Consider the following 24873-nt stretch of genomic DNA (forward strand, 5'->3'; position numbering starts at 1 on the left):
TCTGTTAATTAAATTAACATCGTTAAATTAACATATCCTCTACTCGGATTTCGAGAAACGTTAGTGAATCCAAGTTTGCGCAAATTCGATCGTATTCGATTATTTTGAAACGATAACATCGAACAACGTGGAAGAATGACACCGTAATTGTTACATTGTTTGCGTTTTTATGTAGGGAATTGGAACAGGTAGTTGGTATTACGGGCGTTGGCCGCGCTTCGAGAATCTATTTCTGAAAACGGGGCCAAGTTGTCCTACGCCATTGTCCCTCGCAGATGCCGATTCCCTCCATACCGTCCCCGAGTTTATCCATCGACAATAACGCATCGAAAAATACACATCTTCCGAGTTACTTCGCTCGATATCCATTTCAAAAGCTCGATTAACTCGCGACGTAACGAGGCGTCGTGCGAGCGGTATTCCTCAAAAATCCGACCCGACCACGTTTATTTCCGTTATTTACGATTGCAACTTATTAGTTGCACCAATTGAGAGTTTCTCCGTGACTTTCACTAACCCGCTCTAAGATATACGCCGTTTTATTCTGCGTACGGTTATTCGGATCGAGTCGCTACGGAACTTGAGAACCGAGGGTTGAATTTTTAGAAACGCTTTCGACCGCGGATTAAACTATACTCCATCGAACCGACCTTCTCTACATTGCACTTTGTTGAGACAACGTTCCGTAGCAGAAGTTGCGCGTCTGGAATGCATAAATTCGTTACTTTATATCCGGAAAGAATATAATAGCGGAATCTTAGTCAATAAGAAAACTTGCCAGCTTTTGCCCCGGGTGGAATTTCCATTTAGAAGCCGTTTCGAGCCGGCTCTCGCGTTTGCCCAGGCTCGACAAACACCATCAACTTTTATGTGGTCAACCGTTTCGCTCGTGTATCGGTAAGAGAGATACACGTGACGCCGCGCGTGCAACACCGACCATGCGCGTACGGTTAGTCCAACGAATGAAAAGTTTGCACTCTGTTGCAAACGAAACTAAACGGTTGGTCAACCGCGGTGGAGCCTACGGTGTTGAACGAATCTGCACGGTAAATATTCGAATTCCGAAGCTACCGTGTCTACTTTCGTTACTTACTTCTGGATCGATCGATTAAAGCGGATGGCTAGGCTCCGGATCGGATCAGGGATATCGGAATCATTGTTAATTCGAACGTTTGCTTATCATCTGGTGCTCGACGAGTATCGGGCAATTGTTTGCAAAACTCGTGACACAGTTTTGAGACTACTCGGGACTACACTGCCTGTCTGACAAAACTGCTGCTGTCTCTGGTGACAACGATGATCGATGTTGGGGTCAAGAGAACGGACGGAAAGACTCTTCTTTGGAAATTGATTTTCTATTTTCACAAACGACCCACTTGATTGAAACGAATGTGGAAATTTTGGCACACGTACAATTAAAACGATATACCGGAATTTTATTTTACTCCACGAATTTTTGTTTTCAAGGAAAACCGTAGATTGTCTTCTTAGAAGTAATAAAATATTGGTAGATCTCTGCACGCGTACCGCAGCACAGTTACTCGAGTGCTATATCCTACATGTTAACGTACACACATCTCTAGAGAGCGACAGTTGTCCCAATGTTGCAACAACAGGTAAACTAAATAATTAGAAAAAATGAAAGTGAACTAATGCGAAGTTTCTGACGAAAAGAAGAACCAAAGAAAGAAAAACAAATTTTGATCGAATTTAACGCGCACTGAGTTAATGAAATTTACCATCCTTTGCGAAAGTGGGGGTAATTTGGCCTCCTTATCGAAAGTGATAAGAGACAATTCGGAAATAACATCAGAAATGAAAAGTGATCGTTACGCGTTACTTTCGAAATTAAAACCGACGCAGGAATTTCCATTCACCGCGTACACTGTACCTACGCGATCCAAGTTACCCCTACGTTGATCGTAGACCTTGAATAGCTTAAAAAAAACTTCGTCGCCGCGAAGAACAAAACAGGGAACACGGTCCCTGATGAACACCTCCCCACAATCAAATATCCTATTTCCACGACAATATGTTACACCCTCGAATTCACCGTTCCCCTCGCCGCCGCGGCGTCGAGCAGGAAGCGGGCTCCGCGAGTTAACATTTTCCCCGGAAACCGCGAGGAGGCTCGGAAGAAAGCGGACCACGGCATTCCAGCGCGAGATTCCAGCGAGCGGAGTCGAGAGTGCTCGGCAGAGTACATCGGTTCCTCGAATCTTTTGTCGTCGTCGTGGCGGTCGTCGGGAGGAGGGGGAGGAGGAGGAGGAGGAGGAGGAGGAGGAGGAGGGTTACGGGGTGGGGTAGCGGAGGGCGGATCGCGCGGAAAAGGAGCGACCGTGGCTGGAGGAGTGGTGGGTCGCTGAAGCGAAGGGAGGGGAGGGAGAGGGTTGCAGGATGAAATTTGCAAATGCTCCGACAAGCCAGCCATGAGAAGAAGAAGCGAGAGAGAGAAATAGAGAGAGAGAGAGAGAGAGAGAGAGAGAGAGAGAGAACGTAGGAGAGAGCCCAGAGTTGTATATCAAGCAGAAATATACGCAGTGGCAGGGACATGGCGGTAAAAGAGCGACGAAAAAGTGTCGCTTCGACAAAGGGTGCAAGCCGGAGAAGAGAACGGGGGTGGCTGGGGGGTAGAGGGAAGCAACGGGAGGGACAGGAGGAGGGATAGGAGGAGGGAGAACCAGGGAGAACCAGGGAGAACCAGGGAGAGCCAGGGAGAGCCAGGGAGAGCCAGGGAGAGCCGAGGAGAGCTCTGGGGGTGGAATATCCCGCTAGGCGGAGGGAGGTGGGCTCGAGCGTGCGCGCATCATTTTTGCCGAGGAGCGGGCACTTCCCTTATTCGTCGTCGCCGGGGGAACGTGAAACGGGGGTATAGCGAGAGGAGCCGAGGCGAGGAGGAAGAAAATGACGGATAAAGAAGCTTCGAGGGGAGCCGCGGGAACCCGGGCTTTGTCGATTCCCGGGTATTTAACGGAAATACCAACCGGAATACCTTCGTCCCCGTTCGTCTTTATCTCCTTTCTTCTCCCTCGGTACACTCGTCTGTATCGCGAGCAACGAATAATTCGAGCGCGTGTCGAGCGCCGCCGGACCGTCGAGCCACCGTCGGAGCGCAAAGCAAGGAACTTTGAAAGGGATGAATGATGCGACGAGGAGGAGAACTCGGTGCAGCTCTATGTGTGTTTGCACGCGGCCAAGCGCGCGTGTACGTGTGTCTCTCTGTGTGTGTGTGTTTCGAATAAATCGGAGAGTGTACGTACTCGCGCGTGCATGCGCGCGTGCGAGCGCGCAAACAGGCGCCACCGTCGCGTTCGAACGTGTAACCATCGCGGTTTGATCGTCGAAAATGCGATTAATGCTGTGTTTCCGGCGACCGTGTTTCTTTCTCTTTCTCCCCGGGTTTTAGTTGTTCGAAGGGAGCTTCTGCTTTCCGCCGCGGAGGGGAACATTTTTCCTTTTTTCTTTTTTTTTTTTTCTTCTCCTCGCAGCTCCGTTTGGTGTCGCGTTAGGCTCTTCCAATTGCGTTCGCGGGGGATGAAAAAAACCCCCGGCGGTGGAACGCTTTGTGGCGAGGGGTTTTTTTTTCCCTTTTTTTTTTTCTTCTTTTTCTTCGTTTTCTCTCGAACGTGGCGCGCTCGCTTTTTGTCGGTAAATATCGTCGCGGTGCTCGAGCCGACACGGATATTTTCGTTCGAATCGTTTTCATATACGCGGCCGTGATTTACGATTCGAGGAAGCCGAAAAGCTGTTCGGAGTTTCGAGAAAGGTGGGGCGAAGGGGGAGGGAGGGAGAGACGTTTGAAAGTTCGTACGGACTTCGCTCTTGACACGAATAAATAATCCCCGGTGTGTTTCCACGCGCGGTTTATCAACCGTTTACAGACCTACGGATTGTCGATTCGTGCGAACGACGAGAGAACTAAAAAGTTAGTTTACGAAATTACTAAGCGCGTGACGCCCGACTAATTGAGAATACCGGGGTCTAATATTAGAGACCAAGTTCGGTATGAATAGACGCACGAATAAAGCTGAACACGAGGCGAACCGTACGAAGTTACGGTTACGAATAGAAATGGAAATGCAAACGGAAGATAGTTGAATACCAAATGGGAACACTCGACCATCTTCCACGATTCTTTTGTAGTCCGGTGTTAGAGCGTTTCTTTGATCGTGGATGACTGGAGTGATGACGGAAGTTGTGCAATGTTCAACGAATATAACTAACCAACAAACAGGGTCGACGAAGATACGTTAACCGGTACGTTGTTGATACGTTCGTAGAATAAACCTAGCGTGACGGTGATTAAAACAATTATTAAACGGTCGCTTATCGCCGAGATTATCACAGTTTCGATCGCGTTACGAAATACCAGGTAAGAAGGTTCGAGAGCTCGAGTATTAATAGGCAGGCACGGTGCACCAATGTTCTAGATTCCCAACAATCTCGTAACAAACTTTGCTATTCAAATTTTTTCACGAGCTTGTGTCTCGCCAGGTTACGTCGCGATCTGGACAAGCTTTTTCAATGGAAACGGATTTAGAACGTAAAGGCTTCCTTTCTCGTGTTGCGTGTTACACATTCTTTCAAACGATTCTGAGTGTAAGAAAGTTCAGGAGAGTTCTAACATTTTGCGCGACCGGATAATAATCTTCTTACAGTTAATAATCCCAAGAATGTCCCCTGACGTTTTATACACACTTGTTCAACAACTGTTTCCTAAGAATCTATCAACTGTCTCAGCGTATGACGATTCATAGACAGTCGAGTAAAAGCATCCCATAATTAGAAGATTTTAGATACTCGAATTTAAAAGAAACATTAGACACAAGAACTTTCTGGTCCTTATGCACAACTCTGAACAATTTCTTGCCTTCTTCTTCAATGTTTGCCTACATCTACGAGTCCCCTATTGCTGAGAAAAATTCTGTTCGAACCCCTCGATCCTTGTACACAACTCTGAACAATTTTCTGATCCGTTCGATTCTTGTACACCCTCACGAGTACAATTAAGAAAAGAAAATTAATTTAATCCAGACTTCCCCCCATTAATCATCAATTCGTACACTGTTTCGATGACAAATGCAATACAGGGGGTCAACAGTTTCAAAAAAATGTCCAAACCACCCGAGAATCACACGAGTAAGACTATTTGTACTCACCGAGCCTCTTGGAGATCTCCGAGTTGTGCATCTTCGGGTTCTCCTGGGCGATCTTCCGTCGCTGGAGCCGGGACCAGACCATAAACGCGTTCATCGGCCTCTTGATGTGCTGCTCCTGCGCCTTCTTCGTAGCCGGGCCGAGAGGACTGCCGAGGCCAACCCCCATGGGGCCGACACCCGCGCCACCAGGAGGCGACGTGCCCGACATACCCTGCATACCGCGCAGGGTCTCCGTGAAGGAGCCGTCGCACATGTTGCCGCCGGCTCTGTAATTAAACGCAACCCACCAATTAGTAACCCCAGCGGCCGCGTTCGTGGGACACGCCCACGCGAAAACGACGACCTCGAGAGAGACAGGGAGAGAGAAAGAAAAGGAGAGAGTGTACCACGAGTGACCGACGCGGAGGACAGCACCTCCAGGGCGTCGCGGAGAGTCCATTGTTTCGACGCTCAAGGGACACGGAGCGACCGACGCACGCCGACGGAGACAAACGCTCTGATTTACGATCTCGGCAACGTTATCTCGCGCTATTTAGTCACCGTACGAGTCTTCCGAAGCTTCGATGGGATACCGATCGAGGTTGTTGAGACAGCGGGCTATACTTTTTCAAATTATTCGCTCAACTTTCGTTACGGAATTTTATCACATTTTGTGGAATTTCACGGAATCTTAGCGGATTTCATAGAATTTTCGGAGATTTTGTGGAATTTTAGAGAATTTTGTACCATTTAATACAATTTTTTGGCATTTATGGAATTTTATGGAATTTTGGGGGATTTTATACGATTTAATAGAATATCGTAAAATTTTATAGAAGTTTTTGGGATTTATGGAATTTTAGAGAATTTTTAGGGATTTTGTGAAATTTTAGAGAAGTTTGTACCATTTAATAGAATTTTTTGGAATTTATGGAATTTTATGGAATTTTTTGGAATTTATGGAATTTTATGGAATTTTGGGGGATTTTATACGATTTAATAGAATATTGTAGAATTTTATAGAAGTTTTTGGGATTTATGGAATTTTAGAGAATTTTTAGGGATTTTGTGAAATTTTAGAGAAGTTTGTACCATTTAATAGAATTTTTTGGAATTTATGGAATTTTATGGAATTTTTTGGGATTTATGGAATTTTATGGAATTTTGGGGGATTTTATACGATTTAATAGAATATTGTAGAATTTTATAGAAGTTTTTGGGATTTATGGAATTTTAAAGAATTTTTAGGGATTTTCTGAAATTGTAGAGAATTTTGTACGATTTAATAGAATTTTTGGGGGATTTATGGAATTTTATGGAATTTTTTGGGATTTATGGAATTTTGGGGGATTTATGGAATTTTATGAAATTTTGGGGAATTTTATACGATTTAATAGAATGTTGTAGAATTTTATAGAAGTTTTTGGAATTTATGGAATTTTGTGGAATTTTAGAGAATTTTTGGAGATTTTATAGAATTTTATATGATTTAATAGAATTTTGTGGAATTTAATAGCATCTCTTGGGATTTTACGGAATTTTAATAGAATTTTATAGGATTGTATGTATTATTATAGAATTTCATGAGTTTTAATAAAATTTCATGGGATTTTATAGAATTTTATGAAATTTAATAACATCTCTGACAAGGTTATAGGAAACAAGTGTAATATTTAAATTAAGTTAATCGATTTCTTAAACGATCGTGAAATTAATCAGATATCAAGAGACTTTAATAAATATTTTAAAGAGTTTCGACTCGTTGTGTTTATCCTAAGATCTATAGGGCGAAGAGGTGAAGGTAGTTTTGTAAGTTAGAATTTTATAGGAATTTTTATATTGTTGTTCATTCTATGACACTATTTACTTGTCCAATGCTAAAAATTCAAATTGATTTGGGTAGCAGATAACGAATCATGTTTTTCCTTATTACCTAGTTAAGTAATCTATATTCTCTATGGTAAACATTTGTCCACTTTTTATCTTCTTTCCTTCGTTTTGCATTTCAAGAAATTCCGCAATCGTTAATATTATCGAATGTAACGAAAATACACGGCTAATTAAAACACGAGCATTGCCCAAGAATCAACGTTCTGAAATTTATAGAGTAACAACTCGGACAGTAATATATAAACTGTACCGTGTAACACAAATCGTACAATTTGTGTCGACAAATGTTGTTCCAATTCAGTGATTATTCAGGAAAGTGAACCCTCGCGATAAAGTAAGAAAATAAGTTCGATTTTTGCGATTCAACAGTCAACGATTACTCATAGTTTTCTGTCACGTGCTACGTGTATCACTGTATTCGGTAATAATAAATTGCAGAATCTAAACGCGAATAACTTGTTCCCTGGAACGCAACGTAAAAATGAACAAACTTGCAAGAACGCCGGGCGACCTTTCCAGTCAATAATTCACCCATAAATGTCGCTCCGGGTATTAACAAATGGTAAATATCAGAATCCACCGAAACAAGATTAATACCGGCGCAAAAGTATTGAAAAAGGTTCCAAATTAACGAGCTCGTTATTTCTATAATTATTTCCTTCGTTCGAATGCAACAAGTTATCACGGAAATTGCCCGTGATAAATTACCAACCGAAAAAGAATACAAAACAAGTTGCACAAATCCTCAACAAGGTTCGGTGTGAAGTTTTCAAATGTCACAGCGTTACAACGAAGTAACGATCACGCGTTTTCGCCGCTTTCTATAAACATTAATCCGCGTTAACGTAAGCCCGCGCTCCGTGAAATAGTTGAAAAATCATCCACTAAATTCATCGTACGATAAAACGTGCACAACTTTAAATATTCCGCCTACCGTATTAATTAACGCGTCGACTACCAAGTCGATTTCATCAAACTTTCCTCGATCTTCGTTCCATGTATTTTTTCTTCACAATTTATGTTTACAATTTAATAAGTGACTCTACACCGACCAATTCGACCAGCAGTTTTTGCATAAAGGACATTATTGAACACCCGTTGGATCTCTACGTAGCGTTAATCGTATTTGCGTGTCGAGCCTTAAAAAGTAACACCGTAATAACCGAAACATTAGCGTCAATCATACGTGTAAGCATGACGTGGCAGTCGACGCGTGAAACATTCGCTCGAAATATTACCGTAACGAAAAATTAAACTATTATTGGAAAGCTGATTCTGCATTTGGCTCGCAGCGATGACTGTTCCGAATTTCCGAACGCGTTTCATATAATCCGTATAGTACGGAGATACGATATCGTAAATAAAAAATTAACACGTTCGTCGACCGATTAATTTTTTCGGTATTGGCGGTGACACGTATCCGCATATTTTAAAGTCAATCATTTTTCTGATGAGTAACGTAATATTTGCACATGTGTCGTAATATATACTCGAGGAGCTATGTTCTCCTCCAACGTACTTCGCACCGTGGACTTTCAATTTGCATAGTACTTGAAAAAGAATTATCAACTCGCCTAAAAAATATTCCACTTTTATACCACTCTTTCTGCTTTGCAAATTGGAAAAAGAAATTATCAGTGCCTAATATACAAGCTGAAAATAAAAAAGAAATAAAAATGTTCCCACGAGTGTTCGAAGCTTTGATTGTTTGTGATCGCTGTTGGTGACGTTTGAATAACTAGAAAATGCGATATTGTAATCCATTGAATGGGTTTACAAATTCTTTTCAATTTCAATAAAACGTAAATCACTGACTAATGCCGACTACCCGAGCTAAAAAGTGAAATAAAGTTATCGCGAGCGTTTGAAACACGGATTGCTTAATATTGTCGTTTGTTACGCGAAAATAATTAGAAACAGCAACATTCTAACCAGCGAATAGGTCTACAAATTACGTTCAATTTTAATGAAAAATAAAAATCTCCCGCTAATTGCGACTGTACAAACTAAAAAGCAAGAAAAAGTTCTCACGATTGTTCGAAGCCTTAATAGGTGATTTAATATTGTTAGCTGCACAAAAATAATTGGACAACAGTCTACGAATTTCCCACAATTTCAACGAAACAAAACCGGCTGCGCGATCTAAAACCTAAGAAAATGTTTCCACGATTATTCGAAACTCTGATAGGTAGTTGAACGTTATTGCCATTTGCGGAAAAATAATTGGAAAGCCATCGAGAAATTTCTTTCAATTTCAACGAAACAAAAATCACCGATGTTGACCGCGCAATTTAAAACTCAAGAAAATGTTCCCACGCGGGTTCGAAACTCTAATAGGTAGTTCAATATTATTATTCGCGCAAAAATAATTAGAAAGCAATCTACGAATGTCCTTCAATGTCAACGAAACGAAAATAACCGTTACCGACTACGTAATTCAAAATTTAAGAAAAAATTTCCACGCGAGTTAGAAACTGTTAGAAATAGTTCAATATTGTTGTCATTTATGCAAAAACAATTACAAACCGTGACTCTATCATAGGTTCCCCCACCATCGAAACGATACTTCCATTCGCAACACAACTACTATTAAATTCCCAACATTAGAAACTCGCTGTTAAAAACAATTATAAATAGTCCAATATTATTGTCATTTATGCAAAAACAATTACAAACCGTGACTCTATCATAGGTTCCTCCACCATTGAAACAATGCTTCCATTAGCGACACTACTCTTAAATTCCCAACATTAGAAACTCGCTGTTAAAAACAATTATAAATAGTCCAATATTATTGTCATTTATGCAAAAACAATTACAAACCGTAACTCTATCATAGGTTCCTCCACCATTGAAACAATGCTTCCATTCGCGACACTACTCTTAAATTCCCAACATTAGAAACTCGCTGTTAAAGACAATTATAAATAGTCCAATATTATTGTCATTTATGCAAAAACAATTACAAACCGTGACTCTATCATAGGTTCCTCCACCATTGAAACAATGCTTCCATTCGCGACACTACTCCTAAATTCCCAACATTAGCAACTCGCTGTTAAAAACAATTATAAATAGTCTAATATTATTAAAAAAACAATTATAATTCGGACCGATTAGGTTCCACCACTATCGAAACGGTAGTCCCATTCGCGCCACATCCTCTCTGAAATTCCCAACATTATCAACCGGCTAATATTGCTATCCGCTTAATTGATAGACCCGGGGCTCACCGAGCTTCTAACCTCAAAATCCATCTCCAAATCCCGTCAAACGGTTCGCCTCCTCGTAGGCGACTTTCCGCCGGGCCACACTGCGATTTCCATAAACCAGCACGGTTGCTCCTCCGGTTCGGTGGCTTTTAATTGTGCACCACCGACACGCAGAAGAACCGAGCGAGGGCACTCGTGCAGCCACTCCTCACGGTCCCGGTAATTGCTTATTCGTTTGCTCTTTGATTCGCAAGCAAATTAATCTTATCCTTTCCTCGTATCAAAGCCATTAACCAATCTCCGCGCGTCGGCTGCGCGGCGGCCCTCTCTCCTACCGTCTTTTTACCCTAAATGTCACCCTTCGCTCTCGGGGGCTTCTACCTCGCTTCAATCCCCCCTTTCTCTCTCTCTATCTCTCTCTCTTTCTCTCTTACTTTTTGCCTCTCCTCGAGTCTCTCCGCGTTTCTCCTCTCGAACTAATACAATTACGCGCGGATCTCCTTGAGCATTCATTAAGAAGAGAGAAAAAAAAAAACCTGTAGTGGTCGAGGGAGTTAACCCGGGGGCGGTAGTTACGATTTTGTAGGGTTAGAATCACCCCTCGGGCCACCCTCGAGTGTCATTCAGACCCGGATTAATAGATACGTTGGTTAGCGAGGAGGCTGGGGCGCGTGAGGAGGGGGGTTGGGGGACCTCCGGGGGGAACACCAGCGCGCGGTTGCTTACGAGAGAGACCCCAAGAGGGTGCTCGGGGGTGGGTTCAACGGAGAGGAGAGAAGATGCTGGAAGTAATGGCTGTTGACAACGAGCGACGGGGGATTAGGAAGTGCTAATTGAATGTTTAGACCCCGGTTCGAACGGAGCGTGCTCGCTCGTTCGTTCGTTCGCTCGCTCGCTCGCGCACGCGTGGCAATTTATTTCACTGAAGCTCTATTCGGGAATCTCTATCGTAGAAAGAGTACCGATCCGAAGGATCGTGAAATGGTCCTCGAGGGTTCCATTCGCGCGAGGAATCCTTCTAATCGGTGTCTCGATTGCGATTGAGTGTAGTCGACGAAGATTGGAAGTGTCGTATAGTGAAAATACCGAACGAGCGATAAATAGCAGGGTATGATGAAAATGTTTTATTTGAGGGAATATTTTGTTTGGGAAGTATTTTATCTAGGAAATAGTTTATTTAGAAAGTATTTTACGTAAGAAATATTTTAGGTAAGAAATATTTTATTTAGGAAGTATTTTATGTAAGAAATATTTTATTTAGGAAGTATTTTATGTAAGAAATATTTTATTTAGAAAGTATTTTTTGTAAGAAATATTTTATTTAGAAAGTATTTTATGTAAGAAATACTTTATTTAGAAAGTATTTTATGCAGAAAATATTTTATTTAGGATATATTTCACTTAGAAAGTATTTTATTTAGGAAATATTTGATGTAGAAAGTATTTTACTTAAAAAGTATTTTATTTAGAAAATGTTTCACTTTGACAAATGATTTTTAATTATAGAGAGAAAATATATATTTATAAATTGTTCAGATTGCTATTACGAAAAGAAAATATTTGATTCAAGTTGTTATTACAGAAAAGGCAAAGCAATGTTTAACAAAGTTAATAACAAGTAGTACCTAATTGTTGAAATGTTCCAATCTGTCTAATTTTGGCAATCAGCCCATTCCGTACTTCGACTCTACGTTTATAAATAATTGTTCCAACATTTTTACTGGGTTGTACTTGTCTTTCGGCTACTTTGGGTACTTTATTCGCTAAGAGATGATATTTAAATATTTTATAACGCGTTGAAAAAATTCGAAGGGTGAGAATAAGGTTCTCGCAAGAACTTTTAGTTAAAACGAATATCTCGGATTAAAAATGTCAAGTATGAAAACACTTTTACAAAATTTCTTTTGGGGTTAATCCTTCGTTGTACAATGATCCCAATCGGGAGAATTCGATGTTTCTAAAACAGTTCTTGAAGAGTTCATCGAGAAAGTTTTACACAATCTACGAACGAAAAGATAAGAGGTCGCCACTTATCCCTCACTCCGAGTATTAATTGTACAATTAACGTGCAAATAATTAAGAAATAATTTCTTTTCGAGTTGTGAAACTGCGAAAAAGTTCGTGTAATGGAATCGAACCATCGATTCTCGTGAAATTGAAAAAGAAATATCAAGTTTGGTAACATTTTGGAGCAAACGACTGTACCAATGAAACTTTCCAGCGGTAACGAACCATTGAATGAACTCTTGGTACTGGAGAGGATATCCTGAATCAAACGAGTATGACACAAAAGTTCTCCAAAGAGGAATGGTACCATTTTTAAGTTCATCGCCAAGTGGAATCATGCTTGAAAATTGGCTTAAACATCATAATTCTAATATAGAGACGAACAACAAAAAGAAACTCGAATTCTGAACGAAGTAAAAGTACTCTAGAAACATTCTAGGTCCACTTTTGAAGGCTTCTCGAAAAATGATCAATTTATGTATACGTTGATAATCGTTCAATTTATAGACACATAATCGTGGTATCTTTCGTGGAGTACAAAATACTACTAAACTTATCCTTCACGAAGAATGGAGGATAAGTATTCTATAGTAAACAAAGCAAGTGCTTCTTTTTAAATGGAAAAGAGAGAAACTTTGATATCTGACTGGGTGATTGTGTATCTTTTCTTGGATTTGAAATACCCATCTTTCAGAACGTAGTTGTAAGGACATCGACGCTCGGATTCGATTTCGAGCACTTGACTCACCGTCGGTGTTGATAAACACCTAGCCAACGGTGTTCGCGTCCTCGATGTTCAGAGAATCGTCGACATTCTGAGAACGTTACCTGCCGAAACTGCGAAATAACAAGAACGGTGGGGAAAATTCGCGAAAAAATTGTGACCACGAAGAGAGGATTCCTGGTACCAACTCGATACATCAAAGAATTCGAAGAATAAATTTCGACGAGTTTCGTAACCACGTACGCGTGAGGATTAACTATCCAGGTGTTCGAAAGAACCGTTAATGTTAATTACCCGTTCCGCCATCGATGGAATAATTTCTCAAAGAGCTAATAGTCCCTATACATAACTATACTCTGAAGAGGACTGCGTATCAATTAGATCACGTTGACGAACGTTGCGAGAAACGTGCTGTACCTGATACAAGTACCATTTTCAAAAAACGACATATTCATACAGAGTTCTCGAGTTATTAATTGTACCGAGTAACACAGTTTTATGAATACAAACTATCCCTAGGAATATATTTTTCAAGTATTTCAGATATTAAAATTTATCTCAATCATCAAACTTTATGATACAAATGGTACCTAATCTATACTCGATACACCTAAAGAATAGATCCATGGATTAAATAATCTTCGTCGTGGGACTCTGTTACTAAATGAAAAAGTACTTTCCAATTTCGAGTCGCAAATTTGCACAAACTTACACCGATAACCTACTCTCTCTCTCGAGAAAAATAACTATCGATCACCTAAACGCTATATCTACAATCGACAACAAACCCTCTCAGAGAGCACGCGTTTTTCTACGCTAAAACTCACCTCATGAAGTGGCCGGCGGCCCGTTGGTGCAAGTCCAGCTCAATTTTGGTGCCGTGGTTGAGACTCGCGTCTCACCTTCTCGTCTGGAATGCGGATAGGATGGATATCTCGTGTGTCGAACGCGTGGAACGCAACGCGGAACGCAAAAACCAACAACAACAGCGTGTGTCACTGCACTGTCATATCAGGCCATCCACTCGAGTTCTCGATCACTGTGTTCCACCGGGTCACCACTGGGTTTTTACCGTCGTTTTTCTTCTCCCGTCGCTGTCGATCAGACGTCCGCGTCGCGACACCGGACCACCCGGTCGTACGACGGCATCTCCTCCGTCGGGGCGCCAAATATGATTAATCGTCGGCGACTGGGGGACGACGGTGGAGTAACTTGCATGGAAACCGGGACCGAAAGGCTCTCCTCTCTCTCGAGGAAACACGAGGACGAACGCGACGTGCAGCACGACGTTGTTCAATGCGCCACCGCGGACGATAGTTTTGGGAGTGTGCACGCACGACCCGACTCCCGGACCCGATCCACGGCGCGTCGAGCACAGGCCTCCCCCCACCGGTGAGCCGCCAGCGGGAAAGAGTACGCGGCCCAATGAGAGCGCGCGGTGGGCGGTGACCACCAGGCGAGCGCGGTATCGCTCGCCCGTCCCATTGGCCCGCGACCCGGACCCGTCGATAACGAGACCGACCTGCGTCTACCCCCACCCGATCACGAACCCGTCACGTCTCTCGCGCGGCTCGCGACGCGTCTCCCTCAGCGCCGAGTTTTTCCCTCCCTGGGTTCTCCGCGCGTCCACCCTCTCCGCGCGCGGGTGTTTTCCCCTTGTTTCGCCCCGATCTCCTCTCCGCGAACTCGCGAATTCTCCTTTCCGACGATCGGCCCTCCCTTTCCGTTACCTTTTCTTCGGGGGACAAATTTCTCACGCTGTTCTTTTTCTACACGATTTTCCAGCATCCCGAGCCCCGATACTTCGGCTTTTCGCGCGTATTCGATGTACACGCGATTTTTAAAATATTCCACGACCGAGAACGTTTCGAGTCAGGTCTTAACCCCGCGACCTGTTTGATTCGAGGGACGATGTTAGGGAGAATTGTTGGCTTAGGAGTAATTTTTGATCGGTGAACGAACTTGGATATTCCAATTGGAGAATTTTGCATTGTCGGGAATATTGTTTCGTGCGGGTGCCGAGACGCGAAAAGTTAAGAGATGAACATTATCGGAGAGAATACAATTGCGTGCAATCGAGTCGAGCGAATGTATCAGAAGTCAGTTTAATGTCTCTGAACGAAGAAATGGTCGTTTTTATAACCTAACTACGAATTCCTTTACGTTGGGATTACCTGTTGAAAGCACGTTACGTACGATGCGAAAGTACAACTTCGAAGAACGTATAACTTTGAGCAACAGATTTAGAAACGTCGGTAACTCGTTCTTAAGTTTGTCGTTTTCAAATTCATTTGACGTCGTCTCAAAATAAAAAGAATTTGCGCAAAAATTCAATCCAAACGTTCCCTAATTGCACGCGAAACGACAATTTTCTCGACCATAATTTCCAGCATGTTTGTCCTCCAGTAATGCACATCGTTAAACCGTGTATAGTCGGCAAAAGCGAGTCAACGAACTATACAAAACACACTCGAGCGCTATGACACTCGACACCCTTGTTTCGGCACTCGAACATAATAATTAATATCGGGTAACAGGACAAAGGAAGAAAATGTAGCTTTATGTAAATATTTGCCTCTGTTTCGTTAGATTTCGATTCATTCTCGAAAATTTCTCGAAGACGTTTCGTGTTTCAATGAGACGAAAACAGGGACGGTGTCGCGTCGGGTCGTGTCGAGTCGAGTCGGTGAAAGCGATATAGTGAACTCGAGTGCCGTGAAATTCGATACCCTTGTTTCGGCAAGTCGACGCTATAGTTGGTATTGAATTACACGGAAGAAAGGAGAAAAAAGATGTTCTTTATTCTCGTTGTTATATCCACTCGCATATTCTTTGTGCATCGCTTAATTTGCAACTTCGTCGTATCGCTTTTATCGACAATGCTATGTAAAGAATCCTCATTGATTAATTGTGTTTCTAGAAAGCATAGAAAGAAGAATAGTCGAAGAATAATTCCTAATTCTCGACACGTTACTTAATACCTTTGATAGTTGGTATCAGATTATATAAAGAAAGAAAAGGTACAATTGTTTTTTAATGTACTCCCATGCATTCCTCCCGACGCCTTGTTTAATGTTCAACTGTATTATACAATTCATTTCGTGCAATTTACTCGGTTTAAACGCTTATTGTATTAATTTTAACGGAGCAAATAAATCTTCCCTAATTGTCATTTAAAATTTAATGCAGGAGACATGGTTGAAGAAATTTCTCCCCGCAAACATTTCAACTTGTCTTTAATAAATTCCGACATTCCTCTTTTAGTTTGAATTTTGATTATAAAATGGTTACTATGAATTTTTTCTTCATATTAAATTTGTTTTTTATTCTTCGAAATAGGAAACTGTCAAACAACTAATCGCATATAGTTTACTATCATTTTTAATGAACATCTGTGACTTTATACGAAGTTACTCATGACTTCGTACTAAAGTTACCTATGACTTCATGCGAAAGTCACCCGTGACTTCATACGAAAGTCACTCATAACTTCGTACGAAAGTCACTCATAACTTCGTACGAAAGTCACTCATAACTTCGTATGAAAGTCACTCATGATTTCATACGAAAGTCACTCATAACTTCGTACTAAAGTTACCTATGACTTCGCGCGAAAGTCACTCGTGACTTCATACGAAAGTCACTCGTGACTTCATACGAAAGTCACTCGTGACTTCATACGAAAGTCACTCATAACTTCGTACGAAAATCACTCATAACTTCGTACGAGAGTCACTCGTGACTTCATACTAAAGTTACCTATGACTTCGCGCGAAAGTCACTCGTGACTTCATACGAAAGTCACTCATAACTTCGTACGAAAATCACTCATAACTTCGTACGAGAATCACTCGTGACTTCATACTAAAGTTACCTATGACTTCGCGCGAAAGTCACACGTGACTTCATACGAAAGTCACTCATGACTTCATACGAAAGTCACTCATGACTTCATACGAAAATCACTCATGACTTCGTGCGAAAGTCACCTGTGACTCTATCACAATACAATTCTCGTTTGGGGAAAAAGATCGTCACAGTTGCGCGTTCCAGCGGTTGGATCTCCTCCCTTCTGGAAAATCTTCCTCCCGTGTCTTCGAGAGACAGGAACGAAAGGACGGAAAAGAGGAGTTTCGCGGCAATAATTTCTGATTCTCGGGCGATAATGGAGACCTGTTTGCGTCCACGTAATACACCGCGTCGCGTCGTTGCACCAGCGGATACTCTCGTCGGGGGTAGGTCGGGCTTTCCGAAGAGAGAGAGAGAACGAGAGAGAGAAAGCGAGAGAGAGACAGAACGTAAAGGATAAAGAGAAGGGGGAGTCAGGTACGGAACGAAGAAAGAGGAGAAACGAGAGGGTGGGCGAGCTAGAGCCAGGTTGAGCTACCGCCACCGTTGCCACCACCACCACCACCACTACCGCCGGCGTCGACCACGGGTACCAACCGATCCAGCCCATGCGTGGTGGGGACTCCAGGTCGGTGGAAGGTGGGACGCTGCGAGATGGTGGCCGCCGGTATTGCCGAGTCGAATTCGAAAGAACGCTGCTAAGAATGGAAATAAGAAAGTGACTTCTCTCTTCGATACCACTCACCGGCATCCCCCTTTGCTTCGCCCCGTCTCACCAACCCCTCGTTCGGCCCGCCACCTCTCGCCGCCTCCGGAGCCACCACGGGTTCCCTCTTCCCATCGGTTGTTTCTCTCGCTTCCACCGAGAGAGGAGGACATTGTGCTCACGGCTACGACGCGGCCCACTCTCCTCTACAAAATGGTAGCTCGCGGCGTTTTGCTCTTTTAAGCGACCGGATCTGGGGGAGGGGGTCCAAGGAGATCCCTGGAGCACCACCCCGGTGGATGGTCGAGTAGCGGAAGATGGTAATTCCTGGAAACACCGCACGCCACGTGTTACTATATACGATTACGGTTTTGGGGATTTTTTTTTTAAATTTTATTTACACGGAAAGGGAACATTTTTCTTGCGAACGAGGGACAGGTAGTACTGTAATTGGTATACAGCGATGGCGAACTTGTTAACGGAAAGCGAGATGTACGTTATTCTCGTGCAGTTTTTTTCTCTCGAGCTACTCTCCGGAGGGAGATAAATTTTGATCGCTGGAGGCAAGTGGATAACCTCGAATGTGACCAGAATGATTATAGGTGGGTATTGGTAGAATTTTTTAACTACGATTGTGAACGTTTTAAGGAAAAGAAAGATACGCGTTGTTCTTATTTCTCGGTGTTAAGTATTGTCCTCTGGACTCTGTGAAAAAGGAGAAAAACTTCTATGGTAGGTTTTAAGCGATACAGGAAACATATGGTACTATTGCAACTAGTAAATTAATTGTATACGATGAACGTACTAAAAGAGATATTTGAGTTATCCTTGTGACAAGTCTTCTATCACTGTGAACTATCTAAGAGTGCTTTCTAAAACTATCTGACCATTCCCAGTACAAAGTCGTATTAAAATTTTATTAAATCACCTGGCTGTAAATTAGCTCTTCTTAAAAACGACAACCTTACTCCATTCGTGGACTAAAAATTCCTAATAGACTGTCGAACCAAGGGCAAAAGTTGCAATTTTCATGCATTTATAAAGCCTGTGACAACGATTGAAGTAACTAATCCTCTTCATTCAGAACCGACTTATCGCACAACTCTAACAACAACTGCATCGTGTTTCTCTCACGACTAATTTCAAGGATTACATCTAACGTTGTACTATAATATTTCTAAGGTTCCAGGATATGCATTATTGTGTCATTATAGCTACCTTTTTCCTTTAAATTCCAAACGGTGTTCTCGATATACTTTCGCCAATTTCAGCCTCGAACCACGAACGATTGGACAGTCCGTGCGATTTTCATCGTTTCCACGAACCGGTGAAAAGGTTTCGACAACGAACCCGAAGTGGCGTCGATGACAAAAGAATTTATAGAGCGTCCGTTTTCTCTATGGACACTCGATTCCACCCTCTTTCGTCCATCGATCGCCTCTTGTTTATCCTCAAGTGTCAATGAGGGGCGCTGCGTCAAGGGGGGTTGAATGACCGCGTTTCGGTGACCCCTTCTGACGCCGATCTGATAATTTCGTCACGACTCACGCTCGTTTTACGCGCGATCGACGACACTCGCTGAATTTCGCAATTAGCGCACGCTCGCGCGAACAACCATACGCTCGACTTTATCCGGAACGAACGACCGCGAGAAAAGTTTCAAAGCACTGAGAAGAACTTTCTTCGGTTTGAAAATTTTTTCATTTTTCTATTTCCTAATTTTCCAACTTTATAGTCGGAAGAAAACTACTCGAGAAACTTTGTTCTCTCAGAAAACGTGCTATTGTTTTGTTATTTATAATACTTTTTGTGTTTCTAATTTTCCAATTTCTCGATTTTCTAATCGGAAGAAAACTATTCGAGACACTTTGTTCGCTCGGAAAATATACAATTTCTTCGCTATCTTTCATTTTAATTTTTTTAGTACCTAATTTTTCAACTTCTCGACTTTTCACTCGGAAGAAAACTATTCCAGACACTTTGTTCTCTCGGAAAATATACTATTGTTTTGCTATCTACTTTTTGTATTTATAATTTTCCAATTTCTTGATTTCCTAATCGGAAGAAAACTATTCGAGACACTTTGTTCGCTCGGAAAATATACAATTTCTTCGCTATCTTCTTTTTCAATTTCTCTATTTTCTAATTTTTCAACTTTTTGATTTTTCACTCGGAAGAAAACTACTCGAGATATTTTGTTCTCTCAGAAAATGTACTATTGTTTTGCTATCTACTTTTTGCGTTTATAATTTTCCAACTTCTCGATTTTCCAATCGGAAGAAAACTATTCGAGAGACTTTGTTCGCTCGGAAAATATACAATTTCTTCGCTATCTTCTTTTTTAATTCTTCTATTTTCTAATTTTTCAACTTCTCAATTTTTCAGTCGGAAGAAAACTATTCCAACCACTTAGTTCTCTTAGCAAATTTAGTTTCTTCGCCAAATTGCTTCTTCACACTGCAAAAGGAAAAATGTTTGATCGAAAACAAAATGAAAAAAACGCGAAAGAAACAATTTTAAACACAAGTATGTATTCAATACCCATGATCGATTCACCGTCCTGTAGATTTTACTAAATAAATTTCAGATTTCCTCTCCGAAGATCAATTTTACTTATTTTCTCAAAACAACCAATCCCCAACCGAAGAATTACCTATCGCGAAAAGAAACACACTGCATAACCAAGAAAACTAACATCGTACAAAACCTACCGACCCACGAGAAAAATCAAATCGATTCAAAATTCCACAGTAACCATCAAACAAACAAAAATTGTCCACGCAAGTCGTGCATCGTACATCCGCGAGATACATATATTTTCACAAAGAAATAAATGCTCGAGCAACCGAAAGTACGCGAGCTAATTAAAATGACTCGTATACGATTCACGTGTAAAAATATTGACTTTCAAGACTTTTTAAAACATTAAGGAAACGTAAAAAGCAAGAAGAAGAATTTTATTTTCACCAAAGTAAGCAGAGTCCCCTTAAAAGCGATGAGTTGCCGATCCGCGACGCACCGAGTTAGCCAATACACGCTTTATGGCAGCCGTGAACGCTCGCGCTTCCTCGGCTGCCACCCGTGCACACGGCGATGTAAAAACACAATTTGCGTGTAATTCTCGTGGAAAATTGTCGCGCGACGCTGTTAGGAGCTGCATTAGCGACGGCCATTGAATCGCTCTCACGTGGGAATAATTGCCTCGCGAACAGTGCGAGTACATTGAAGAAATTTCAACGCGATGTTGCAAAGTACGGGACAGATGCGGGAGAAGTCACTGTGCCGTTTCGTTCTCTGATTTTCGAAGCTTGGATCTCGTCTTGATCCCCGTTAGAGCGAAAGGCGTTGCTTCGAACGATTAAATCGATTTAACCACGTTCGTTTGCACCGACGACGATATTCCTCGAACTTTGGTCACTTTTATCGGGCAAAATTACGCGTTACCGTTTTGTACGAGGGTGTCTAAAACATCGATGATGTGGGGAAGGGATTCTAATTCGGTTTAATCAGGTTTTAATTCGATTGGGACCTGTTTTACGACCAATTTAAGGAATTAGGAATTAGAAATCGTTACACGTTACGGATATGCGCGTTTTTAAAGGTATTTGTTATTTAGTGATTCCTAGTGTCGCGAGAATATGAGAAATTGTTTGTGGTTTTCTGTAGTAAGTGGTTGTAGTACATTCGTCGCTGTCTAGATCGCGTGAAAATATTCTCGTTGCGATTTCTTGAATTTACAAAGAAAAGAAAGGGGAAGAGTGCAATTAGGGGAATTTCAACAGGTACAGAGAACAAATGCTCGAGTAATCGCAATGTTTATCGAGAGGAAGATTTATTTCACCTACGATTAGTTCCTTCGTAGAGGAATCACCTTCAGATTTGTTATCTTGGATCGATGTATTCGATTTTGTAAAAAGAATGGTCCAAAAGCAAAAATAAAATAAATGTAAATAACAAAAGTTAATTGTAAGTAGGGCCTACGTCAATTAGACATTCTTTTCACTTCTCAATGAGTACTATAAACTCTTCTAGTCTCGACTCTTTTTATATCGACTTGTATTGGCGGTCCTTTTCTACCGCCAATTTATCCATCTATTTTACAAAATTTTTCGAAAAAACTTTCGGAGAAAGTGAAGAAAAAAATTCCAGAGAAACCCAACGTAGATAAAAATGAACAAATATTCACTAAGTTGACAAGGCTCGATCAACATTCTTTGCACTCAATAAGTACTATAAACCCCTTCGTCACAATCTTCTAAATCTATTTATCCACCTAGCAAAGTCTCTCAAACGTACAAAAAAAAAAAATTCCAGAGAATCCCAACATAGACAAAAATTACCAAATATTCACCAGGTCAAGGCTCTATCAAGATTCTTTGCACTCAATGAGTACTATAAACCCCTTCGTCACAATCTTCTAAATCTATGTATCCACTTATCAAGGTCTCTCAAACGTACAATAAAAAAAATTCCAGAGAAACCCAACATAGACAAAAATTACTAAATATTCACCAGGTCAAGGCTCTATCAACATTCTTTGCACTCAATGAGTACTATAAACCCTTTCGTCACAATCTTCTAAATCTATGTATCCACTTATCAAGGTCTCTCAAACGTACAATAAAAAAAATTCCAGAGAAACCCAACATAGACAAAAATTACTAAATATTCACCAGGTCAAGGCTCTATCAACATTCTTTGCACTCAATGAGTACTATAAACCCCTTCGTCACAATCTTCTAAATCTATTTATCCACTTATCAAGGTCTCTCAAACGTACAAAAAAAAAAAAAATTCCAGGGAAATCCAACATAGACAAAAATTACCAAATATTCACCAGGTCGACAAGGCTCTATCAACATTCTTTGCACCCAATAACTACTATAAACCCCTTCGTCACAATCTTCTAAATCTATTTATCCACCTAGCAAAGTCTCTCAAACGTACAAAAAAAAAAAATTCCAGAGAATCCCAACGTACACAAAAATTACCAAATATTCACCGGGTCAAGGCTCTATCAAGATTCTTTGCACTCAATGAGTACTATAAACCCCTTCGTCACAATCTTCTAAATCTATTTATCCACTTATCAAGGTCTCTCAAACGTACAAAAAAAAAAAAATTCCAGAGAATCCCAACGTACACAAAAATTACCAAATATTCACCAGGTCAAGGCTCTATCAAGATTCTTTGCACTCAATGAGTACTATAAACCCCTTCGTCACAATCTTCTAAATCTATTTATCCACTTACCAAGGTCTTTCAAACATACAAAAAAAAAAAAAATTCCAGGCAATCCCAACGTAGACAAAAATTAGCAAATATTCACCAGGTCGACGATGCTCGAGCAGTCTCACTGTTTATCGCGCGGAAGATTTATTTCCCCTCGGTGGTGCAGCACGTGCTGACTCCCCGCGCTCACGGACCAGGGTGCGTCCATATTGTTGTACGCGTCGTGGAACATGTAACGTATGAATATCTAATGCACCCCATCCACAATTAAATTCGGACAATATGTTTTGTTTCGGGAAGGGGCTCTGGGCCACCACCCTCGAAGGTCTCTCTCTCTCTTTCACTCTCACAAACACTCTCTCTCTCTCTCTCTCTATTCTACTCGCTCAGCTCCCTTCGGGGGGTAGATCCCCCGATGTTGAATAACGCCCCAAGTGTAAATCTCACGCTGTACACGCCGATACGATGAGAGGCGATAATAACTTTCGGGCAAATCAGGGCAGACCGCAGGCCTCTCCAGCTTGTCTGGCGTCGAGTGAAATTGAACATGTCGACTGGGATCGCTGGAGAAGCTGGAGATCCCTCTTATTAATGGCCCCGCAGCGCCGTGCCTCGAAGAATCTAATTCATCGCTTCGGGGGATGCTCCATAGCAAAACCGGGAAGAATTGTGGGTGAATCGACGCGTACCTTTGACGGTGTTCTTACACGCCGATTAATGAGACTTGTTGATCCGCAACAATTTTTACGCTCGTGTCTCGTCCGGTCTGCTAAATGCAAATTAACTATACGTTGCGTGCAGAGACTAGGCGGAAGAAGTTTATTCGAATGTGTGTTCTGTGCACGCGCACGAGTGATATTAGTTTTGTGGAACTATTTGTTTAGGTTCCCTCGAGTAACGGTGGGTCGATTTTTAACTAACGGATAGTCCGTCGAAAGAGTTGTTTATCTTTTTATCGATACTAGTTTACCAGTGGATTCGATTTTCTCTTTCTGTACAATTAATGTAAGGAACAGGTGTACGAACGAAACGATCGAGGAATATTTCAGGAAATGAAATAAAATAATACGAGGGAAAATTAATGAAATCTTCTACGGAATTGGACGAGTTACAGTAGGCTTTATTTATTATTCTTTATTCGGTATTGGATATTTTTACACGGAAAAGTATTTTGTCTCTCTGGATGCATTTTTGCGAGTTTAGTTCTGAACCGATTATGTTGTATTGTAAATAACATGTGCAGATATCTGCGCGAGCACTGGATAAATAATTTAGAGTCGTATAAATCATTTAATTCGTATTTGTTGATTCTTTCCAAAATTTCCATACGGATGTAACTATTGTGTAAATCTTTGTTTATTCGTACGCGAATCGGTTCTCGTTCGAGATAAAAAATTATCGAAAAAGTAAGAACGATTTCCATTCGGTTGAACAAAAATACGATCGATAGAAAAATAACGTGTTCCAAGACCAATCCACCGATACAACTTCCACGAACGATTTTATTACCCTGCGTTGCTATACGCACTCGATCCGAGTTACTATATTACCGTGAACTTTGTAACAACCTATACAATCAAAATAAATACGCAACGGAGCAAGATTATTCGCGCGAATAAATTTACGAGATAAACGAGTCCTGTGTATCGAACGACTCGCGGTTAACGTTGGAAATAGGTTGGTACGCAATTAGTCTAGAAATACTAAAAAAAAAAGAAAAACTTAATCGACAGAGAATGTAACCGTTTCCAAGCTGGACACGAATGAGAAGGAAATTTAAGATTATTCGCTATCTGGTCGGTAAAATCTCCAATCGTACAATATGATTTAGATGTCTACCATAATGTAAAGAGTTAATAAGTTTCATTTCGTAATTTACTCGCGTCGTTTCATAATGTCGATTCGTTCTTATTCTGCGGTTGGTACGCGACCGGTGATTTATGGACGGAAGTCGATGTATCTAGGATCTGGGTATTCGATACGTGCTACGTATCGAGCTTCTTGGATACGAGGGATCCGGAATGTCGATGGAAACCGGCATTCATTTTTAGACTCGTGTTACACGTTCGGTAACGAATCGGTGAACAGAGAAAGGGTTTAACAGACCGGAGGCCC

General features: G+C 41.4%; 1 protein-coding gene across 1 annotated transcript in view; it reads right to left on the reverse strand.

Moving 5' to 3' along the window:
• The window catches only part of LOC143147248 (uncharacterized), a 62365-nt gene extending 48090 nt beyond the window's left edge, over positions 1-14275 (reverse strand). Inside the window, exons 1-2 of the mRNA XM_076312337.1 lie at positions 13799-14275; positions 5160-5425 (exon numbers count right to left, since the gene is read on the reverse strand). Coding sequence (XP_076168452.1) covers positions 5160-5425; positions 13799-13803 — 271 coding nt within the window. The 5' untranslated portion in view covers positions 13804-14275. The remainder of the gene's footprint in view (positions 1-5159; positions 5426-13798) is intronic.
• Between the last annotated feature and the right edge of the window lie 10598 nt (positions 14276-24873).

Source organism: Ptiloglossa arizonensis, chromosome 5 (genome assembly GCF_051014685.1).
Source record: "Ptiloglossa arizonensis isolate GNS036 chromosome 5, iyPtiAriz1_principal, whole genome shotgun sequence".
Lineage (NCBI taxonomy): Eukaryota > Metazoa > Arthropoda > Insecta > Hymenoptera > Colletidae > Ptiloglossa > Ptiloglossa arizonensis.